Source organism: Bidens hawaiensis, unplaced genomic scaffold, assembly GCF_021521415.1.
Source record: "Bidens hawaiensis isolate Kalapana, Puna unplaced genomic scaffold, B.hawaiensis_p1.1 tig00041166_1, whole genome shotgun sequence".
Lineage (NCBI taxonomy): Eukaryota > Viridiplantae > Streptophyta > Magnoliopsida > Asterales > Asteraceae > Bidens > Bidens hawaiensis.
Genome location: NW_027505701.1, coordinates 11406 through 35376, shown reverse-complemented (window position 1 = coordinate 35376; position 23971 = coordinate 11406). Strand labels below are relative to the sequence as shown.

The window sequence follows — 23971 nt, the reverse complement described above, 5'->3', positions numbered from 1 at the left end:
TCAGAATTTGGTGGAATTACTGTTGGCCTTTTCAATGTGATTATTATTATTGTTGTTTACTGAACTAGATACGGATACAGATGGAGAATCATTGAGCCACTCATGTTGAGAAAGCACCAAGTGTAACATGTCGGTTTTTGAATGTAATATTTGCTTGGATTCAGTTCAAGATCCTGTTGTGACACTCTGCGGCCACCTCTTTTGTCGGTCATGCCTGGACAAATGGCTGCAGTTTCATTCGCGCCACCATGAATGCCCTGTTTGCAAAGCCCGTGTAGATGATGATAAGTTGGTGCCTATTTATGGAAAGGGTTCATCAAGTTCAGACCTCCCTGACATTCCTAGCCAGCAACCCCAAACGGCTCTAGTACCACCAGAGTTACCACCAGAGCTAACGTACGTTCGCCAAGATAGGTCCCCTGCACCACGGGGCTTGACTTGGAATACTCTTTTTTGTGCCATTTCATCTGTTTGGAGTTCTCTTGTTAATGCCGTTTCCTCTGTTTGGAATCTTCTTTTGGGTGCCGTTTCCTCTGTTTGGAATATTCTTGTTGCTGTCATGGCCTCTGTTTGGAGTCTTCTTTACAGTGCCATCTCGTCTGTTTGGAGTCTTCTTTTCAGTGCCATTTCATCCATTTGGAATTTTCTTTTGGATGCCATTCCATTTGTTTGGAATGCTCTTGTTGAGACTGAGTGCTTATGGACCCGGCCTCACGTACAAAGAAACAAACTGGCTTTCTTGACAATATGTTTCATTGGTTTTGTTGTTCTTTATATGCGTGTTTCGTCTTGGTTGTCTTGAATCTTGTTTGTGTTCTTAGTATGTGTTATGTATCAGTTGAGAGTCTCAAATTAGTGGATTTGAGCATACTTGAAAAGAATGTAAAAAGTTGCTTCAGATGTTAAAACAAATGCTTTTGAACCGGATCGTAATCATTTTGTTTCTAGTTGCTGCTTTGTGTGTTCTACTACTTGTTACTTCAATTCAAGAAGCGATATCTATCTTTAAAACAATTTCGCACCTACGGTCTTTCTACTCGTGTTCTATAGATATTTGTGAATTGTCTCCCAAGAAACAATGAGGCAATCATTTTGATTTGTTTTGCACAAATGGAGAACATAACCCTGATGAACAAAGGATTTCGCTTTACAGTTGCTTTATATCGATAACAATTAACAACAAAGTGCTTGTAATTTCTTGTAAGAAAAGAGAATTGTTTGAACGATTTGTCCGAATTCTAGATGTGAAAAATGAAATGAGAGACTTCTGGTAGATTTTTCTATCAAAACCGAACTGAATTTGTTGGGTTCAGTTTTGATTTCAAAACAAAACTTGAATTTAACAACTAAAAAAGAAAGCCGAAAATTAATATGTAATTCGAGTTCCTCGGTTTCGTTTTTTGTTTTAAAGTGTGATTGAATTTAGGCTAAATGGGATTGGTCTAAAATGTAATTTGGAAACCTCGTTAACAGAATTGAATTATGTACAACTGAAATCTGGTTACCCAATTCGGTGGGAGTCAAACCAGGCCGGCAATGCAGTTGTGATTATGTTTCACCAGAACTTGGAACATATTAATCACAGTGCAGCAAATAAAAATTGAGCGGAGATGGTAACTAATGCAGGAAAGCCATATTTAATAGTCGATTCTGTGAAGTATGAAGATATCTAAAGAATGGTTAAGATGGAGCATTTCTTCAAAATCGACTGTACCCCAAAGAATTGAAAACCCTGCGATGGCAGCATGTCACCAATCGAATATGAAAACAAGATGGGCTAACATCATAGTTTTCAGTTAACACACTCTATGCCCACTCCGTTCAAACCGAATCAAGTACAAAATGCCATTTCAATTCTTAAATATACAACCACCATGCCCAGTAGCATCCCACAGATTCCAAAGCTATTAGTATGGTCTGGGGAGCATGAGATGCTGGCAAACTGTACCTCTAGCCAGATGATAGAGAGGCTGCTTTTCAGTGAGATCCTCAGCACACATTTTCATATTCCAAGGGTGTTTCAAATATATCGACACTAAACCCATGGTCTTGAATAAATACACACAATACATTGTACATAACGCTGCAAGATGCAACACTATTTGACTCTCATACCCCTAATCTATGCAAGTTGCAGAGCTTCTTCCCTTTTGATCTCAAATACCCTCAGTAGAGCATCTTCCACAACCTACAGATATCCACAGTAGCATTAAAAAATAAAATCAACCACAAAACATATTTAGCAATTTGTACCATTTGAAGCTTAGAAAACTGAAACATATTACATATATTTTACAGTTACAAGACTTTACCTTATCAGGTGTAGATGCACCAGATGTGACACCAATCGTAACCGGGCCCTTTGGTAGCCAGTTCTCTTTTTCAACCAATTCACCATGCTATTACACGGAACTTATTTAAACATACTTAACTTACAAATTTTAAATTTAAAACAGAGAGACTAACATCAAAATTTAGTGTTAACGTGAGTACTTACCATCAACTTGAAAGCAATTCGGTTTCCCGGACCGATTCTTTGTTCACTGTCGATCCAATAAGATGGAATCCCGCGCTCCTCTGCAATCTCTTGTAAATGTGAGGTGTTGCTTGAGTTCCACCCGCCCACTACTAGCATAAGATCTAATTTTTCATCTACCAACTTATACATAGCATCTTGTCTCTCCTACAAAGATAGATTACATCAACGTATTGCATTTTAAATATATAGAATTCAAACAAATTTAAAAAAAAAAAAGAAACTATGAGAACTTGCCTGAGTGGCGTCACAGATGGTGTTGAAACTTATGAAGTGTTTGTTGATATTTTCTACTCCAAACTTTTGCATCATAGTCCTCTCTACTAATTTCCCTGTAATAAGAAAAGGGGAAGTATTGAACGTGCCACTTCTAGACAAGTAGGGGTGTAAACAAGTTGAGCCCAAGCTCGGATCGTTTTGACTTAGAGAGCTCGAACACTTTTTCTAAACCTCGAGCTCAGCTCATGAGTTGTTTTTATATATAACATAATTTCTATTTTTTTGTAATTTTATCATAATTTTATATATAATAAATGTTATTATATAAATATATATTTAATGTATTATATAAAAAGTATATAAATAGTTGGATCGTTTAAGGCTCGAGCTTGTTTAAGCTCGGCTCGATTCGAGCTTTTGATCAATTGATGACCCAAGCTCGAAAAGCTCACAAGCCAGCTTGGCTCGTGTACACCCCTATAGACAAGTAATGTGATGGATTGGTTGATCCGGCACTAAAAGTAGCAATTTTGGCCTATTTAGTACTAAGCATGCCAATTCAGTTTATTCTTATATTATCTTTAACAGGTTGAAACATTTAAACTGGATCTTAAAAAATATAGCTTTTGTAGCTACATCTGACTAAACAACAATACAACAAATCGGCCTAATTGATTCATTTTAACCCAACCCGTTTTGACTCGCAACATACCTATCTCTTCCGTTTCCCCTTTTAGCATTGTCGTTTGGTTTGCAACACCAGCCTTGGTAAGATCTTGGTCCGGATCGAAACCCTTAGATACTGCAAATTTGAATTTCTGCAAGCATACCAGAGTTCAAACTATAATCAGAAATTTGAAGTTCTATAGGACTGTTATTGTTAGCTAGTAATTGAGATAGAGAATCAAGAGAGAAGAAGATACCACAATCAATAGCTAACTTTCATTTACAGATCACTGCGGTAGTTATACAACGAACTCAACTAACTAACAACTCACCTAACTATTACAACTGTTTATAATTCCAGTCCTTTAACTATTGAACAATGACCAAATGAACCTGGAAGTTCTACTTTTATACTAACAGTTATAAAGAATACAATATTGAATTGATTATAAAGAATACAACACCTCTAAAAAAGCTTCTTTGGTTGAGCTAGATCCATTAAGTTTTCCACCAAGAATGTAATCACACACATATGTTGCCTGAATAATATAAGAAACCATTTAATTCAGGTATAGTTATGAATAAGTTTCTTCACTTCAAAAGAGAAAAAAAATGCACTAAGCTTACCTCATCCATGTTCTTCACAATTATATACTTTCCTGCAAAAGAAGCTGTCGCTACCGTCTCCTCATGAGAATACTTACCATGAATTATTGAAGTATAGTCCCCCTTTTTGTGCTTTTCAACAGTATTCCACACCTTGAACCACAACAAACATACATACTAACATCATATTCATGATTTAAAGGATGCAAGACTTCAGATATCCCATCAATAATATGCAAAAAGAGAACCACCTTTGACACCCAAGGGCATGTGGTATCGACTATTTGCACTTGTTTGTTACTCAAAGTCAACATCTCGTCGACTGCAGCTCCAAAAGCCGGAAGAATTACAACATCGCCCTTATCAACAACATCAAACTGTTTCTCTCCGTCTTCAACGGGGATATCTTGAACTTCCATCTCTTCTAGCCTCTAATAATACATAATTCAGTATTTTTACCATCAATGCTCTAACAGATAAAATCCAGAGTGTAACAATGAGGTTCAGAAACATAAGCTACGAAAATGAAAACCTTATTAACAGTTGGATTGTGAATAATTTCGTTGGTGATCCATATGTTGTCATCAGGGAACTGTTTCCTGGCTTCATAAGCAATCTGAACAGCACGCTCGACGCCCCAGCAAAAGCCATATGCTTCTGCAAGCTTTACAGTCACATTTCCCCAGGTATATTCATAGTTATTTTCCTTCAAAGTCTTTATGATGTCACCTGTTGATAGTGATCATAACTTAAACAAACCAAGCAGTAATTAATCAAATACAAACAGACGTAATCCACAAAGCATAAATACGTGAATCCAATAACAGCACGAAACGATGAAACTAATCAAACCTAACAACAAATTCATTCAATAAATAATAATAATAATGAATTTATTTAAGAGATAGTCTTACTGGTGTACTCTTGATTCATTCGCTCAAGCGTCTCCTTCTTATGTCCGAATCCTTTGCGGTTATAATTATCGCTTCTCGTCAAATTATGCCGGAAAACTTTAGCGTCGAAATCAGAATTCTCTCCGGCAGAGCATCGGACGGAGGAGAGAGGCTTCCTCCGGCATCGGAGGAGTGTGAAGAGATGGGCGGTGCGAGTGGAAGTGGAGAGAGGAGTAGTTAGTTGGAGAGACGCCATTGGTACTTGTGGATAGCAACAACTTAGTCTTGTGTGTGTGTGTGTGTTTCCAAGGTGAAAATGAACGAGTGTCTGTGTGTATATATATATATATAAGAAAGGGGCCCATTATTATCTCGTGATCCATGTTTTCTTTGAATTTCGTGTCTCTCGTTTTTTGTATTTTTGTTTTTATTTAATAAATGATGAAGTTGAGATAAAGTTTGATTACTATTGGAGCGTGTCTTCTTCGTCAATACTAGAATGAAGTTTGAATACCAAACGCGCTTGTGGCATTCAGATCTCAAGAGCTGCTGGAAAAATTATTGTATGTTTCATCATGAGCAAATTGTTGTCTTAACCGTATGTGTTAGTGTGCTTTGCAGCTTTTATAACCAACTTGAGCCAACTGATTTACTTCAGCAGCTATGGTTTTATGGTTCGCTCTTAATTGTTCTTTAAAAAAAATAGTTCATTTGAAGTTTTAGTTATCTTTCATTAAGGTTAATTTAAAGTGGATTTAATTCAATCGGATATTTGAAATCGAGTAAACCAATTACTCTGAGTTGGTATTCCACTTTGGGCGGTTATTCCATACAAATGTAGACAGTTAGATCACAATTTCCATCTTTAATACAATAGACGACTATCCAAAACCTCACCTCTACATGAATTTCTATTAAAACGAAGTTTAACCTTGTCAAACCCAATGTTGTTGCTGCTTGAATCATGAAAACTGTTCTTCCCATATTTCTTCATGAAGTTTGTGGCCCTGTGATCTGCAATGGTCATTTGGTACTTGATGTCCATCTTTTCAAGGTCCTGTTCATCGATTTATGGAATATCCCCTTATTGGAAAGACGGAGGCAACATTTTCCTTTTGCATCAATTCCTCATGGCTTGCCATAAAGACATGGAAAACTAAGATGTGGGAGTCATTAATCTGCATGTTGGAGGGGCTTGAGCTGCTTAAGTTGCTGAAGTTGTTGTTTGAAGATTGATTGATCCCATGAGTCTTTAAAGCTTGATTGACAGCTTGATTTACCAAATCTTGAATTGAGTTTAATGCTGACGATCCTGATGCACCAGCAGACGAGATGAAAGCCTTGTTCTGATTAGATTGAGCTGCATATTGAGTCATTTTTACCCCATTAACTGGATGAACAGTAGATATGATTGACTACGAAACGTTGTGCTAATACCAAAACCTGTGACCGGCATGATTCAGAGAACTGACGTGGTTATTCATTCGGAGCTTGTCATCCATTCGAATGATTTGATGGTAGAGGTTAACTCTGTGAGAGTTGTTGTGTTCATATTTGTGGTTTTCTTGATGGTAGTTACATGTTCACGTATAATGTGACACCCGTCAAACTTGGTCAACGTTCACACAAAACTAAATTTAGATTAAACATACCTGCGTTAAAATGATTGAACAATTTATTAAAGTCCTAGTCATTTAATCCTCAGAAATTGTGAAAAACCATAAACGCGTATTAAAATTTATTAGGTAATTATAAGAATTATCGAATCACACACTGATAACATGAACGAAACAAACATTGGTGATAAAATGATTTAAGCACTCAAATATATATTACGCGTCTCGGAGGCTTGAATCATATGATTATCAAAATATGTTATAATTATTGTTATAAAATGTTTAACAACTTATGTGAGATGATTTTTTTTTTCCTTCGAGCGCTTTTATTTATTTAGATAAACTACTGCGCCAACAATAAATACATAAACATGTTAGTTGCGTAATTGTTTGTGAAATTTAATATAATAACTTCTTTCGAATATATGCACTTATGTTTAAATAAAAGTGTCTCATAAATGCTATCTTATTGCACCAATGTGTATATGAATGTAATTATAAATGATACTAACATATATATATATATATATAACAAATTTTAATATTTGAGTGCAATCGATTAATACCATAACCATTCCATACATAAAACAAATTGATAGTACAAACAAAGTATGAACAAAACATCACATTCTGCACCCCTATACGTTTGACTGCCAGTTACCCATCTCCATACCCATCTATTTGACTTTCTTTATTTCATTCAGCACTAAACCTATACTTCTAGTATTACTTATATACTATTCTACCATCATATATTTCATTGGTTATTTTTAAATGAGAAACCATACCCACGTCCAATATATAAACAAACACTTGACAGGGAAATAACTCAAAAAACCAACAACAAGAACAAACAATCCAACGCTTTCGCTCTCCCTCTCGGCTGTCTCTCTTTCTCGATGCACACACCCACATACAACATATTCTCAAGTCCCACTTTCCACCTTGCTCTGCATTTCTAGTTGGTATGATTTCACAAATTTTATTCATTCAGTTTATGTTTATATTTAGAGATCACCCAACTAATTAGGAGCTTTAATAAACAGAACTTACGAATTTATTAAAAGTTTTACCTAAAACAAGTATGATGACTATTAGCTTTCATACTAAAGTGGAGATTTTTATTTCAAGAACAAAAGTTGTTAGTGCACTGGTTTGTGATTTTTGCAAAAGAAACAAGTGAAATTTTATATATATTGCATGTTGGTTTTTAGTATTTTTCTTTTCTAGTTTACAATCATATGTGACTTAATTTACTGGTTGAAAAAGTCAAAAGTTAAACTAGATAGTAAAGTTTGCGTTATGAATAGCTTTACTTGGATTTTTGTCAATGATTTGAAAACATAGATATATATATATATATATTTGGATGTTCAAGACTATAATTTATGACTTCTTTATGTCAACTATTATTTAAATAAAGAATAAGCTTTAAACTTGAAAACCTCTATGGATTTTTATGAAAGCGTGTACATTATATATATATAAGAGTGTACAGTTTAAACTAAACCTTAGTAAAAACATAGGATATGTTATAGTTTTGTATAAATACTAGACGTATTTTGAAGTATATTATTTTCCAAAAATAAATATATAACATACACATATGTAACGATCAATATAAGTTATGCTTGGATAGAAATAATTAATTATTAGATTATAGACCCGACACAAGATTCATACACGGCAAATAGGATATTATATATCACTTCTAATATATGTATGTATGTATGTATGTATGTATGTATGTATGTATGTATGTATGTATGAAATCAAGAACACATCATCAACAGGTCGTCGGGTTAAACATTCGTAAACACAGTTCAAACGATTCTAAATAGTTGGGTGAACAACTTGCATAAGTTAGCTTACATATTGAAAGCATTCATTAAACCTTAAGTGCCAATGCGTATTTTAGGACACAAGTAGATCGGAATACAAAATGTGGGCTTTCGATTACTAGCAATCTATTCCAGTGCATTCCAGGTTAGTTTCACAGCCCCCTTTTTATGTTGTTTACTGTTTTATAACTCCGGGGGAGAAACATACTCAAAACTATTTGTTAGTAAATGTAAACTAATATGATATTCTAAAACAATAATTCATGTGATAATGAGTAATATAAAGCCCAACATTTTTGTATTTATTCTTAGACGATTTCACCAATTGGGAAATACGATGTCCCAACATCTCCGTACCAATTCTTATTCGGTTTTACCTATTGGGAAATACAAAGTCCCAACATTTTCGTGTTTATTCGTATACTTGTTTATTAGTTGAGAAATACAAAGTCTCAACGTTTTCGTATTTACTAGTTGAGAAATACAAAGCCTCAACGTTTTCGTATTTATTATTATACGGGTTTATTAGTTGAGAAATACAAAGCCTCAATGTTTTCGTGTTTACTAGTTGAGAAATACAAAGCCTCAACGATTTTGTGTTTACTAGTTGAGAAATACAAAGCCTCAACGTTTTCGTATTTATTATTATACGGGTTTATTAGTTGAGAAATACAAAGCCTCAACGTTTTTGTGTTTACTAGTTGAGAAATACAAAGCCTCAACGTTTTCATATTTATTATTATACGGGTTTATTAGTTGAGAAATACAAAGCCTCAACGTTTTTGTGTTTACTAGTTGAGAAATACAAAGCCTCAACGTTTTCGTATTTATTATTATATGGGTTTATTAGTTTAGAAATACAAAGTCTCGATGTTTTCATGTTATTGTTTTGCATGTTTACTAGTCGAGAAATACAAGGTCTCAACGCCTTCTCATTTATTCTTACACGAGTTTACTATTTGGGAAATACAAAGCCCTAACGGTTTCATTCTTATACGAGTTGCTAATTGAATTTCTTAAACGGGATAAAATGAAGCATGGTTCCTCTTTGATCTACTAGTATATGAGTTGATATTACTTTGTTGCCTGTCAAGTCCCCATAGTATTGTTCCTGTTACGTCATAGCTTGTTTATAGGCTCATATAATAGCATACTTGTAGTCCAAGCTATACGTATGAAGATCTAATCATACATGGGTTTAGCTCATTATATCACATATATATATACACATTCACTAGAGACATTTTTGGACATACTTTCTTTCACTGTCTTATATATTAGGAACGTTTTCAAGCTATTAGAATTGCTTACCACATTATATAAAATTACTCATGCATATACACAAGAGCATTACCGTTATTGTTACTAATGCTTTAATTGACGTTCTTGTTACTTATTATTTAAGGAATACGATTTCTAACTATGGTCCTTGGAATATTTATGATACTTTTAAGACAAGCGCATTTTTATTTATGGACACAAGATTTCTATTAACAATTTCAACAATAATGTTTGTGTATTATGACCATGTGAACCTCTTCAATATTTTCTTGGAAAACAGTTTTACATTACAACTATAAAACATGTGAACTCACCAACATTATGTTGACGTTTTCAAGTATGTTTTTCAGGTTTAAATTGAAGTCGTGGAATACAAGTAGGGACCCCGCATGCATCATAGGATACCATCTTTTGAAGGGTTTCATTTTTATAACTTAAAGCATTTTGAAATTTTATTATATGAATAATTCATGTTTTGTAAACGCTTTAAACAATTGGTATCCTATATAAATCTATGATTGAGATAATCATATGCTTACGGTATACATGACGTCACGCGCCTGCGTTTCCACCTTGGCGGGGTGTGACATATAAGGCAATAAGTTTAACAGCTTCTTGTTGATTTCAGACATTTCACGAATGATACCAGCACTTCTCATTTTGGTGTTCGGGGCTTCAAATCTGTTAATGAGTGATGTAGCTGTTTCTCCTTGAACATGATTAAACATACTGAATTTCCTATTCAGCATTTCCCTTCAACTTCTCTCATGCCCAAGTTTCCTTTAAATTTCTCCACCAGAGCATCCCAAGGTGCTTTTGAAGTGGTGCATTCTCTTAGGGTTTAAGTGATTTCAGTGGACAAGCACATACTGAGATAGCCATATGCCTTTTCATCGTCAAGCATTAGTAGCTTATCAACATCAAAGAGACTTTCAGGAGGATCATCAACTGGTCCATTAGCAATCATTGTTACAGGCTTACGAGGTCCATTCTCAATAGATCTTAACATTGCAAAGTCATTTGTCCTTATAAATTTCTTGAACCTCCGCATCCCATTCGTCAAAATTACTTTCAAAGTTCAAAAGTCTGGGTGGTTTACTTGCAGTTTCAGCTTCATTTTCAAGAATCATGTAGTTCTTTAACAATTCTGGATCGTAAGGCATCTTTATAAAATGATTAGAAATACCAAATCAAAACAATCTTGAAAACAACAAAGGTCTTTGAAAAATTTTAAGTACAGGGAATCGCAATCGCAAATTGTGATGCGAATGCAATTGGGTTCCTGGATGGGAATGCGATTGGATCACGGATACGAATGCGATTGGAGTCCTAATGCGATGTGTTTGGGGATACCACATGCGATGCGACTAGGATACCAAATGCGATACTATTGGGGATACCAAATGAGATGCGATTGGGAATCTTGGAAGAACAGAATCGCGTAACATGCTGTTTTGTATGAATCTTCAATCAAACACCCTTTTTACCCATTTTAAAGTCTTAAACACCCTGAATAACTGGCAGTTACTTAAACACACGAACAAGACCAAAATCTAAGGTCGTGAACCAAAAACCTCAACTAGTATAGCCGAAGGCTCTATACCAATTGTAGGTCCCTGAAATGGATCTCACAACGTGTTCTTGAATCAATCTCGGTTGTTGGTTAGCGGAATTCACCAACAACTAACCAAGATCTCGGATCTTGTGTTTTGCTTGAGTTATTTTCTATTTATGGAAAGGATGAGAGGATAATATAAAGAGGGTTGGTGGAGTAGGTTTTCCAAAAGACCTGTGTATGCATGGTCATACCTTTACTATTTATAATAGAGGGTATGCCATGCAACCCTTAATGGGCTTTTGTTTATAAGGCTTCAGGCTCAAACATACATAAATAAATAAACAAAAACATAACATACAATCGATAACAAAACAAAATAATACAAAAGAATTCATTGCATAATTGGGCTCAATGTCTTTCAGGCCTCCGACGCTAAGCACCATTATAGCAAAAACCCTTTTCGGCAACACCAAAAATAAAATTGACCTAAATCAGCTTCAAAATCGATTAATAGATCTGGAGAGAGATTAACTTGTTTAATGATATAGATGCTCTGTCCGGTATGTATTTGGAACCAATTCAAATCTACTCAATTGGAACCAGCCAACCAGAAGATCAGACTTTGAAGCTATTTGGGGGTTTCTAAAGAGAAAGTGATGAACCGTATATCAAAAATCCTTACTGGGTCTTCAAATTCGTCGAAAACCCACTTCAAATGCACACAATTTCCTCGTAACCTTCTCTTTCCGACCCCAATTCTCCACCACCGGAGGAGAATATTCTGATTGCCAGAATCAATCTCCGGCCGCAACACATGGTGAACGATGAACAAGCGATTCTGGTCGGATTCGCCTCCGCCGGCGTCGTCATCATCGTTATCTTCTGGTTCAGGTAACAGTGATAAGAATTTGTTGACAAGCGTGTACGATAATGACGATGATGACAAAGGAGACATTTGCCAGATCTGCCAGAATCCAGGAGAGGGGGGAAATCCATTACGGTATCCACGTGCATGTAGCGGTAGTATTAAGTTTGCGATTGTCTTCTACATCGGCCTAATCACAGCAACACTCGAAACTGCGAGGTGCTTAATTACAGCAATGCTCGACACTGCGTGGTGCTTTATTATTATTATTATTATTATTATTATTATTATGTATAAAAAGATAACTTTACCCCTAGATGGTTAGCAGTCAAAACAAACGAAAAACCAAAAGTGAAAGAAAAAAAGAAAAAAAAAACCACGACAAGGCCCAATATGCGAAAATGCTACCACGGAGTTGAAACATGTGTTTTGTGTTTTACCACAGAGACCATATTTGCAGTTAACTCTTTTGTATTTCATCTCAACTGAACAACACAAACCCAACTAACCAATTAGTAAAATATGAAACGAATATCAAATGCAACAGGCCAACAGCATACACAAAAGAGCTGAATAAACCCAAACCAATTAGTAACATGAAATATCAAATGCAGCAGCATGCACACGAGTTGAATAAACAAACCTGAACTACCTGAAACCCGACTAATATACCCGAACACCCCTAGATGATGGTGCCTGTAGTTCTCATTTTCTAAGGGCTTTTTTTTTGTCATGATACATTTGCATTATGTAACTTGCTTTGGCAAGTACTAATCAAACACCGTTTCGGACAGCTTATTCAACCCCAAACAAGCATTAGCATAAATGAACCAAAAGTTAAAACAACTTTATAAACCAAAACCTACATCACCATGAGAGTCAAAAGATCTTATATAAATAGCCAAAAAGTTTATAGTTATCAAAAGAGACCAAGTCATAGAATAGAGCCGCTCCTGTGTCAGAGCTATACACCTGTTTATAATTAAAGTGACGAGCAACTCCGATCACGCTTCCACCACCTCAGTTTCTATCGATCACATCAGGAGGAAAATTGAGGTCAAACATATTGTCGCCAGACCCGTCGTCTTTTCTAGCCCTCTTTATAGACGAAAATCCACTCTCTTCTGAGCTTCCAGAACCCGAAGGGCGATCAGACTCGGATGTGCCACCTGTCACATACATACATACAAAATGAAGATGTTGAGATCACTTGAATTCTTTTGCCATTTTTTTTTAAATAAACACAATGATAATCCAAGATTTCATATAAAACAATTTGAATAGTATGTATTAGCATTGAAGTTTCAGCGGCTTTCAATCAATTTGACTTATTTCCCTTATAGCTAAAATGATTTTATTAAACACAACCCAGATTTACCTATGCAAAAGTACATGGGACGAAAATCGAAATTGTCACCATGTCAAACTAAAGAAAAAAGAGTTCAAGATAATTTACCATTAGTCAGGTTTTCCAGCATATGGCGTTTATCAGCATTGCATGGTTTTGCAGCCCAATTGATCGGAAGCTCGGTAGCCTTTTCAATTCCTTTTGAGTAATATGGAGCAATGTTATGAATGCCAAATTGTAGTGAACCTAACAAATCTGTCGATATGCATTCATACCTACAAATGCAACCGAGTGAATACAATGCTTTAAATTTTTATATATAGGGTAAGGATCATAGGAGAACTTTTGGGTTCTTAAATTATTGGCATCCATACTTACATTTCCTTGCACAAGTTATCAGTGATCACACCTAGATTAATAACTTGCATCCGAATTTCCACTATTTTGTCCTCAGGTAGGTATCAAATGGTTCCTCAATAAACTTTGACAGTTTCTCAACATTAGTTTCCAACTGCTGCTGTAGATCCTCAAACAAATGCTGTTTATTTTCTAGCTCTTCTTTTGTCATCTCACCCTTAAAAAGCTCTTCCCCAAACATATAATATGCAAACGGGTATGAATATGAAAGTGCCCGCCTTGATCTGAATAACCGATACAGCCCATTTGTAACCCAGCTAAAATCCCGTAACTGTGAATCTTTTCCCTCCAGAACCGTCACTTTCTCATGTATGGTCTCTTTAAGCCTAGATTCCTGCTTGAATGAATCTGTATGGGCTTTGTAACGGTTGTGATAATGCATGTAACGATAAAGGTCCCGCTTTGCACGTTCAGATTTTTTCTCACGGTCTTCTTTGTAACGACCGCAACTATGACCAGTGATGCTTGACCATGTATGGTCCCGGCCCGTTGCGCCACCACACAGCCAACTAGTTCACACATATCCAAAATATAAAAAAGGTTAGCATATTATTTGCATAACTAAAACAAACCATTGAACATATTATAATTGCTTAAAATAGGAGTATATCATTATTTCTGACTAAACAAATGCATTAAACCTTTTCCCCAGAATTCTAATGGTACACAAAAATAATGATCTTACCAAAAGATTAGCGAGGGGCAAGATGAGTGGTCAGGTAACACGTCAAAAGGGATCACAGCTTTAGTTCAGAACCAACTGGGTCAAATCAGGTTGGGTTGACCTGAGAACCCTGTTTTGTTCATTTTTTAGACTACATCATTATAAATATCGCTACAAAATCAGTCTCGTTACAACAATCTAAGTCTTACAAAACAATTGATTTAAGATGTTGATTAAGGGTATGCACGAAACTGACATAAGCGAACCAAAATAACCCAACCAAATAGAAAACAGTCGGTTGGGCTTTATGCTTTTTAAAAACCGATTTCTCTGTTCAGTTTCGGTTTTGCTATCAACAAAAACGAACCGAAAAGCCCAAGAAAACCAAATTTAAGTAATCTTTAACAAATTAATAAATGGTACAGGCCAAAATATTTGGGGTCGAAACGTGTAATAATTAATTCAAATGATTAAGAAAAAAATCTTAAGCCCAAAGTTTCAAGCCCAAATTCATTAATTTGGGCCATTTTTACCCACAATTTTCAAGCCCAAATAGTAAAACCAAAACCGAACCCATTGTGAAAATGGAAAACTGAAAAACCGAAACCAAACGGTTTTCAAAAACCCAAAAACTGAACTTCTAGTTTTTGGTTCAGTTTGAGTCCAAAACCTACCCATGCACACCCTGTAATCTTGATGCACTAAAAATACACTTCGGGCAAATTTCAACCCGTTTACCCGTTTCGTCTCGTTCATTTTGTAGCAAAAAGTTTCATTTGACCAGTTTTGAGATTTATAACAGCACATGTCAAACCTTTATAAGTAAACGGGGTCAAAACTTGTTACGGTCATTACAGTATTACACTATAGGGACTGAAATGTGATTGTACGAGATTTATAACAGCCATCTTGTAATAAACAAACAGCCATTGGTTAGTTTGTTAACAAGCTCTTGTTTCTCACCTTAAGCACGGCTCGTTAACACACTAAGCTCATTAACAAAGTAACCAATAGTTGGTTCATTTATTAAAAAACAGCCCTAAACTATCACACAATTACATATTAGTCCCTCTACTATATATTATGACCGTAACAAAACTGTCACCAATACAAAAGGGTTGAAATGGAATGAACAACAAAATCATGTTCTTACCAAAAGGCTTGTCCACATATGCAGCTGACTAGATTACAACCATCATTTTTCTCAACAGGTTTATGACACTTAGAACTGTAATCCAATTAACTGTTTCTGATTCATCTCTGCATTTCTTGGTCCAAAGTTCCCACATAACACAAGAACAAGGAGAATGAGCTTCACATAAACAACTGAAACAAAATTGGTTACCACACGAGCATTCAACTTCACAAAATTCATCATCTTCAACACAGATAGCATTCCCACAATGAGGAGTACTTGGACACCATTTCACCATTTTATTGTCTTCAATGTATGACTCCAGAAGAAACCGGTCAAACTTCTCAGCCAAATTGGGATGCCTTTTGTTGACTAGATCCCGGATTACTGACTCGTCACATATCGCAAAGCATTTATGTGCCATGCATCGGATTCGTCTGCTTTGCCCCTCGTTTATTTTTACAATAAAATGTTCTGTCCAGCCTATTAGAAAAACATAAATACACCGTTAGCAAGCATGTAAATGAACCAAACATTCAGTGAACCGTTTGTTCACTTAGTTTACACGAACGGACATGAAAAGGAACTTTTTGTTCATTTAATTTAAGCGAACGAACATGAACATAAGTATCATTCGTTTATATTCGTTTATGTTCATTTATGTTGTTTGATTTCAGCTCATTCGTTTATATTCATTAATACAGTCATTTAAATTTGTTGACCCATACAATATAGTGAGGTTTTGTGAAAGTCAAATATCTCATTTACAGCTTAGTCTAGTTTTATCAACCTTTTTTGGCCCAATACGTTATTGTTGAGATTTACTTTTAATTGGTTCTAACTCAGGTAGGCTCGTTCATCTATGTCTATGTCCATTTGTTTATGTTCATGAACCATTCTTTACACTGTTGATAAACAAACACGAACACGCAGATTTTCTTAACGAACGAACGCGACCACATACAGTTTCTTAACAAACGAACACAAACAAGAAAACCTTGTTCATTTAATTGTTAATGTTCGATCTTTTGTTCAGTTAAAAGTTAAACGAATGAACATAAACGAACATGAACACATTCATTTTCTTAACAAACGAACACGAACAAGAAATCCCTGTTCATTTAACTGTTCGTGTTCGATCGTTTTTTCAATTTAAGTTTAACAGATAAACATAAATGAACATACACAAACAACAAAACCCCGATCATTATATTTAATTGTTCGTGTTCGATCGTTTGTTCGGTTAAAGTTAAACAAACACTAACAAGAAGACCATGTACATTAATTGTTTGCGATCAATTGTTTGTGTTCGATGGTTTATTTAGTTAAAGTTAAAAGAACGAACATAAACAAACACAAACACATTCAGTTTCTTAACGAACACTCGTGCTCGTTTAGTTGCTCATGTTCGGTTGTTTATTCGGTTAAAGTTAAACAAATGAACATAAACAAACACGAACACGCTCATTTTCTTTATAAACAAACACAAACAACAAAACCCTGTTCGTTTATTTGTTTGTGTTCAATGTTTTGTTCAGTTAAGTTAAACGAACGACCATAAACAAACATGAACACGTTCTTAACTATCACGACCATAAAACCCTGTTCGTTTAATTGTCTGTGTTCCATCACTTGTTCGGATAAAAGTTAAACAAACGAACACAAACAAACATGTTCTTTTTCTTAACGAACGAACACGAAAACCTTTTGTGTTAGGTTATAGTTAAAAAAATGAACACGAAAACGATTATTTGTTAGGATAAAGTTATAGAAAAAAAAAGAACATGCTCTGTAATACAACAAACCACTTAATTAAAAGTTAAGTATATCTTACAGTTATTACAAAAGCAGTGCCCACAATCCATTTTTGTCATTTCATTGGATGGTAAGTCCTCCATGCATATATCACACATTATTGTAGAAGTAGATAACGAAGAGTCTGGATTAAGAGACTCAATAATAGGCACACCAGCCTCAGTAAACAAACGGTCTTTTCCTTTCTCCACAAGTACTGCAAGTATCTTATCGACATCCCAACGATAATGGATAAGTAGGGTCCGCGCATGGTGTTCCCTCAGAGACAGTAATTCTGTAACTCTATGCAAATCTTCCCTCTAAAAAATGTAATTAACAGAACTTTAACAGGTAGATAAAATGCAAGATAAATAATAAAACTAAAGGTTAACCAAATTCTACCTGCGCAGCCAAAAGAGATTCTTTTGTTATGACCTGTAAAAAATGTAAGGAATGTTCAAGAAAAGTTAAAAATAATGATATTATCTAAAAGAAAGGATTAACCAACAGTTTGTTATTGCAGCAAACAATACACAAATATGCAAATTTAATGATCCATGCTTAATTCAGCTGATAATGATTATACAGGAGTACACTACTACTTTACTTTGTTTATTTAGACTGTATAATCACTTGCCAATAGGCCATGATATGTTAAAAGATAGAGTATGTAACTAGATAGCTTGATGGTATAAAATGCCAACTTGCAATCAACTGTGGATAATGTATATAATGTTAGATTCAGAAAAAGATGGAAGCAACGGGGAAAAAATGATGCACAACAAGAAATGGAAATAATATGGCTTGTGGAAAAAAACACTAAAAAAGAACGAACATTTCTAAGCTTCGTAGTTCATAGCTAGAATACGCAAATATTCATGAAAGAATCACACCTAAGATTGATTGCGTCAAAAAGAAAGCTCGTAATTCTTTCGAAAAAACAGATCACTCAACCATCTACTCATTAATATTAGGATTACATAGTTATATAATACATTAAAAGAACCTAAATACACCTGAGGAACTATACCAATAATAAAAAATACACTTGAGAAACTATACCAAAAATAAAAGAATGCATTGAGGAACTATACCAATAATAAAAGATTAACCCAAAGTACACTTGTAAAACCAGAACAAAAACAAAGGCTTAGCATACATGTAATAACTATTAACTAAAAAAGCATGTCATTTGAGTCCTCGACTTAACATATCTATATCTAAAGCCTAGAGTACAAATAAAAACTTCTACAAAAAGACAATCACATTAACTTCAATTTGAAAATAGTAAATATTGAACCTATTATACGCTCCACCCAATCCTATGATCCTATATGCTAGAATTTAGCAACCTTACCCAGTAGGGTCTGGCGAGAGTGAGATGCAGGCAAACCTTACCTCTAACTTTAGGGGATAGAGAGGCTGCTTCTGATGAGACCCTTGGCTCCAAAAACCATATGAAAAAATGTGTGTGTGTGTGTGTGTGGTGATATAATATAATAGAAACACAGAGTTCTACACCAGCAAAGTGGGATAGTAAATTGAAAGGTAAATAATAATCATAATACTAATAAAATCAATAATGATAATAATAATAATAATAACAGATAAATAAAGGTAATGATCCTAGTAAAAAGTAATAACATACAACGTAACGATTATGTGATGGTATGAAGCAATATGATGCAACAATTTATAAAAACCAACAAAATGTGAAGCATAACTACAAAGAGTTGAAGCGTCCTGCTGTTCGGTTTTAGCCAAGGGGTGAAGCAATCATAGGTGACAGACTTTTGTACATCAATAAAAGAATGCCCATTAAAGGCATTGTGAGTCAAAATGTGGAGAAAAAAACTGCCTGAATTGCTTCAGTGGAAAACTGAAGGACTGAACTAGTGTCTTGACTCTTGAGCAATTAAAACAAAAATAGCTAACAGACTTGTGTATCAATAGAAGAGGGCAAAATCCAGCGCATGAGGCTCCCGCATGCGTGGGTCTGGAGAAGGTCGGGCCAACATGGGCCTCCTGATGCATGCATCCTTACCCTGAAATTCTGCAACGACTTTTCCCGCAATGTCTGTTAAAGACATAGATGAATCAAAATGGAAAAAAACAAAAATAAAAATGTTTGAATCATAGTCACCTAGTTGTGGTTCGCTCTGATACGGGAACAAGGATCGCGATTCGCGGGTGGAGGCATATTCGGTGCGCAGGGGGTAGGCTCATTACAAACCGGTACGGTGTACCATAGAGTCGAGTTCAATGCTCCCAACTCAAAACATAATTTACCATGATCCAAAATTCAAATTACATAGCATAAAATAAAATTTGATTTTTATTGCTGTAAATTGATTGGCCTGTCTTTGGAAACCAGGAAGCAAATTGGTAGGTTGGACATAAACTGATTCATGTATTAAATACCTAAAAATCGTTTAGGATTGGAAACGAAGAGTTGCCTTATTTGCCGCCCAAATTGATTGGATCTATTACTTTGAAAGCAAACGCTAACAAAAACATCTGATTGCGTACGCCACACCATGTCAATGGGATCGATTTTAATTTCATTCGGAATAGACAAACCAGTTAACTGAATTCATATTCACCATCGATTAGGAACGCCGCAATGCTGCACCAGTCAATTGAATTCACGATTTCATAGCGATTGGGAACGTGTGCAATTTTGTGTAGGAACAGAAAGATCCAATATGTATATGCGACCTTCCTAGCGATTTTTGTGACTATGGTTTAAATTGCTATAGTGAAAAAACTGTAGTGTCTCAAGCAATTGAAACCGAAATAACTGAAGCTAGAAAAAAGCACATCAGAGTGCTTATATTAAGCCGTATCTTATAAGTTTGTGAACCTATAGGTGTGACAAAGATGTGACATACGTGGTGAAAGAAACACGTGTTAATGAGAAAACATGACAGAAATAAGCACGAGATAAAAAAAAGTTGTTTACTTTGCAGGAGGAAAACAAAACTCTCCAAGAGAGAACAATTAAGCAAACAAACCCACATTAACGGGGCATACATCCGCAAGTGACACTATCTAAATAAGCATCCCACAACCTGTAAGACAAAGGTGAATACATCTACAGTTGTATACACATTCCACAAATATCATCACCCAATACACAATTAAAAAAAACCTAAATGAAAACCCCCAATCGAAGCACACATAATAAAAATCCCTAGCCAATTGCCAATCAAAACACTGAAAATTAAACAACTAATCAAAGAGTCGTAATTAAAACCTAAACCCTAATTTAATTAAAGAGAAAAGAAGTTATTGTATAAATATATATACCTTAGATGAAGGTCGTTTAGGTGGAGGCCACTGACGATCGGATTCTTCGTTGTCGATAGCATCGTCAAAGGATTCACGATCAGCGCAATAATAATCTTCTTCTTCTTCTCCGCCGCCGCCGCTGCTCATGCAATCCTCCTCTAATTCCATGGGCAAAATTCGATCGGTTGAGAGTGGATTTTGAATGGGATAGAGGCTAACTGCAACGATCGAGTTGAAGAAGCATACCGCCGGCCAAAACAAGAGGAAGAAGAGGCGGAAAAGATAAATATATTATTATATTATTATTATTGGGGGCTTTACTTTGCGACGATGAGGAGGCAAAACAGTGATTATTATTATTATTATTGTAGGGGGTATATATACATATAGAGGGTGAGTATATCTGTATTTAATAAAATATACTAATAATAAATGATAATAATCAACTAAAGAGTCTTGACTTGAGCTTCTTTTTATAGCTCCAAAAGTTACGATGAGGCTCGAGCGTATTCGAGCTCCCAAGTCAAATGTAAATCCAATTGATTATATGAATGTTTATACGTAAAAGTAATTGCTCAGATTTAAAAATCTGCATATTACTTTTCTTGTATGTTAATGAGTTTAATTAACACGTCGTTTAATTTTGAATAAATTGTACTTTTGCATATTAGTATTGTACTCTAAATTATTGGTTTATGCCTGAGTACACAAATGTCTAAAAGCAACTTATCTCAAATTTAAAAAAGTTAACCCTAATTTTCTTTTCAAATATTGAGGTTTGACCTCAGCATTGCCCCTTCAAAACAATTTATTATACAAGTCATGGAAGAACATACATTGGTTCAACAGCGAACCTGAAGAAACACTAGATAAACCCGGGCAGATTACGGATAATCTGGGGGTTAAGTAATGTTTCCCACGAGGATGAGGTCCAGCAGAGAAGGTTTGTTCTTCAGGGGACCTGCAAAACAGACACCGTAAGCTCGTCACTGAGAAGGGGGGGTTCCTCCTTGTGACCACCCTCCGGCGTGAGAATCAGACTAGATTGCTCTGAATATAAGTGTATATTAAGAGATTGCTAGATAAGATTGAGATATCAGATGATGTCCTTACCATTCCAAGGTGTTGGAGTATTTATAGCCGAAGGTAGGTTTCCTAGAAGGTACAGCCGGCTGAATAGTATTCCTGTTCTACCAACAGTGGACTACGCACAGGCCATGCTGGTTGGTGGATAGGTTACGGCCGACAGTAATAAGGTCGGCTGTACACTGTTCCTTTACTGCCGGCTGCGCACTGTTCCACCAACTGTAGGCTGCGCACGTCCCATCGTAAGGGTTGGTGAGTAGGCAGCGGCTAATAGTGAAACAGTACTAGAGGGTGCTCCTCCTCGTACTGTTGTCGGTGAGCTGTCACCCTGTGATTGGTTCATGGGCTGTTCTGGTCAAATCGTCTGTTCTGCCCATACCTTAGTATGTATAGTACAAAAGATCTTCCAGAATCATACGGACTGGCTCATTTAGGCGGGAGTATTCACGCCTTGCTCATTCCTTCATGTGACTACTGAAGTAGCTAGTGCCTTGTGCGTGTAGCCTTGCTGTTAGTGCGGGTAGCCTTCCCTGATGGCTTGTATCCGCAACTGCGGGAACAGGCGGGGTACTTCACCATTGGGAGGCTTTCCCTGCGGGTACAGCTGGCGTACTGCGCGTAAGGTTCTCTGAGCATGGTGGGTCCTGCTGGAGCAGTTGGTCGTTGCGCAGACGTCCCTGTTCAAGGTGAGTCTTGCGGGTCCAACTGGGCTCTGCTGGGACCTACTTCTTCAAGTCCCCCCAGTCCAATGTTCTTCTCATGAATTATTAATAAGTGAGGTGAACTTTTGGACTTAGCAAGGGGTTTTGAAAGGGGTTTAGTTTTTAGGTTTTCCGTGGTGATTCTTCCCGCGGTTTTCCTGATGTCACGCAGAAATTCCCGACTTTTCTGCTTGATCTTAGGGTATGAAGCGGGTAGGTTTGTAACCTTCTCGCAAGTCAGGAGCGTTGAGTCCCACTTGTGTGGATTCTCCATGGGGTTTTGATAGTTTTCAACATAGTGATCAATTATGCTAAAACCACCAATTCCATCTTGGAGTTTCAAACAATATAGTTCTCGACATTCCCGTCATGCGGGGATGTTATTCCCGTTTCCGCAAGCATGGCCCAGAAGATCCTTCTTGGTTTGAATTCCCTGCAGAGTGCTAAGTATGTGAAGGGTTTTGCCTTGACACTGTACCCGCACTCGTCTTACGGTTACTTTATTCCCAAGGTATTCCTGGTGTCAATTCCCTGCGGGTGCTAAGTATGTGAAGGGTTTTGCCTTGACACTGTACCCGCACCCGTCTTATGGTTACTTGGTTACCAAGGCAAAGGGTATTTTCCCGCCTACTTTTGAATCTTTTTTGAATTTTTTTTTTTTTTTTTTTTTTGAAATTCGAAGAGTTGGTGAAAGGATAAGAACAGTCCAAACCTCTGAAACGTCGTGCGACGGTTTCTTCTGACTGTGTCAGGTCGTGCAGGAAGTTATGGTGACGTGACAGTACATGGTCATTCCAGACGCTTTTTCAGGCGCGTGGGCGCGATATTTCGGGCGCGTGGCCGCGAAATTAATGGTACGCGTCCTTTCAACAGCTGTTGCCAGCTTGCTTTTTGCCACGTGTCATAGTTTCATTGCACCTTCGATTTCTCTCTCCTCCGCATTAAATTCATCGCATTAATTGCGATTAGTATATAAAGGGGGAGAGGGTTCTTTGTAATCCACACTTTCACTCTTCTCTTCATCTTAAGAACGATTTCCGGCGAATACTCATCTTTCAGTCGAGCATTCTCTTGAAATCGTTTTCTTCTTTCTTTTTGCAAGATGTCGTCTCGTGATATCGAATCTACAGCCGATGACAAGAGTACTGCTGGCGAGTGCCAGTGTGCTCTGCCTGGCGATCTGTATCAGTACATCGTCAGGAAGTTCATGCTCGAGTCTCTCGAGCCTGAGTTTCCTGAACCCCACCAGACGGTGTATGATGCCCTCAGAGGCAAGATCGGGGTTTATGCTGCATTCTTTGTTTATGGGAATCTTAGGTTCCCATTGACAAAGTTTGTTTACCGTGTCCTTGAGAGGCACGGTGTGCACCTGACCGAGGTGCACCCGATGGCGATGGCCAAGATCCGGCACTTCGAGTGGGTGTGCCGGATTCTGGGCATTGAGCCCTATGTTG

General features: G+C 36.4%; 1 protein-coding gene and 1 pseudogene across 2 annotated transcripts; both read right to left on the bottom strand.

The window, feature by feature from the left end:
- Positions 1-1943: 1943 nt before the first annotated feature.
- LOC143614825 (4-hydroxy-3-methylbut-2-enyl diphosphate reductase, chloroplastic-like) lies at positions 1944-5190 on the bottom strand. Its single transcript, XM_077088145.1, has 10 exons — positions 4942-5190; positions 4560-4756; positions 4279-4458; positions 4049-4180; positions 3886-3960; positions 3468-3573; positions 2774-2868; positions 2498-2683; positions 2313-2399; positions 1944-2188 (listed from the first exon to the last, which is right to left on the bottom strand). Exons 1-10 carry the CDS (start codon positions 5174-5176, stop codon positions 2123-2125), a joined length of 1359 nt encoding a protein of 452 aa, XP_076944260.1. The 5' UTR covers positions 5177-5190; the 3' UTR covers positions 1944-2122.
- A 7665-nt stretch (positions 5191-12855) lies between these two features.
- LOC143614818 (putative E3 ubiquitin-protein ligase ARI1) lies at positions 12856-20946 on the bottom strand (annotated as a pseudogene). The gene is made up of 7 exons (XR_013150358.1): positions 20749-20946; positions 17842-17874; positions 17480-17759; positions 15664-16128; positions 13808-14355; positions 13538-13704; positions 12856-13250 (listed from the first exon to the last, which is right to left on the bottom strand). The product of XR_013150358.1 is annotated as a putative E3 ubiquitin-protein ligase ARI1 (transcript).
- Positions 20947-23971: the final 3025 nt, after the last annotated feature.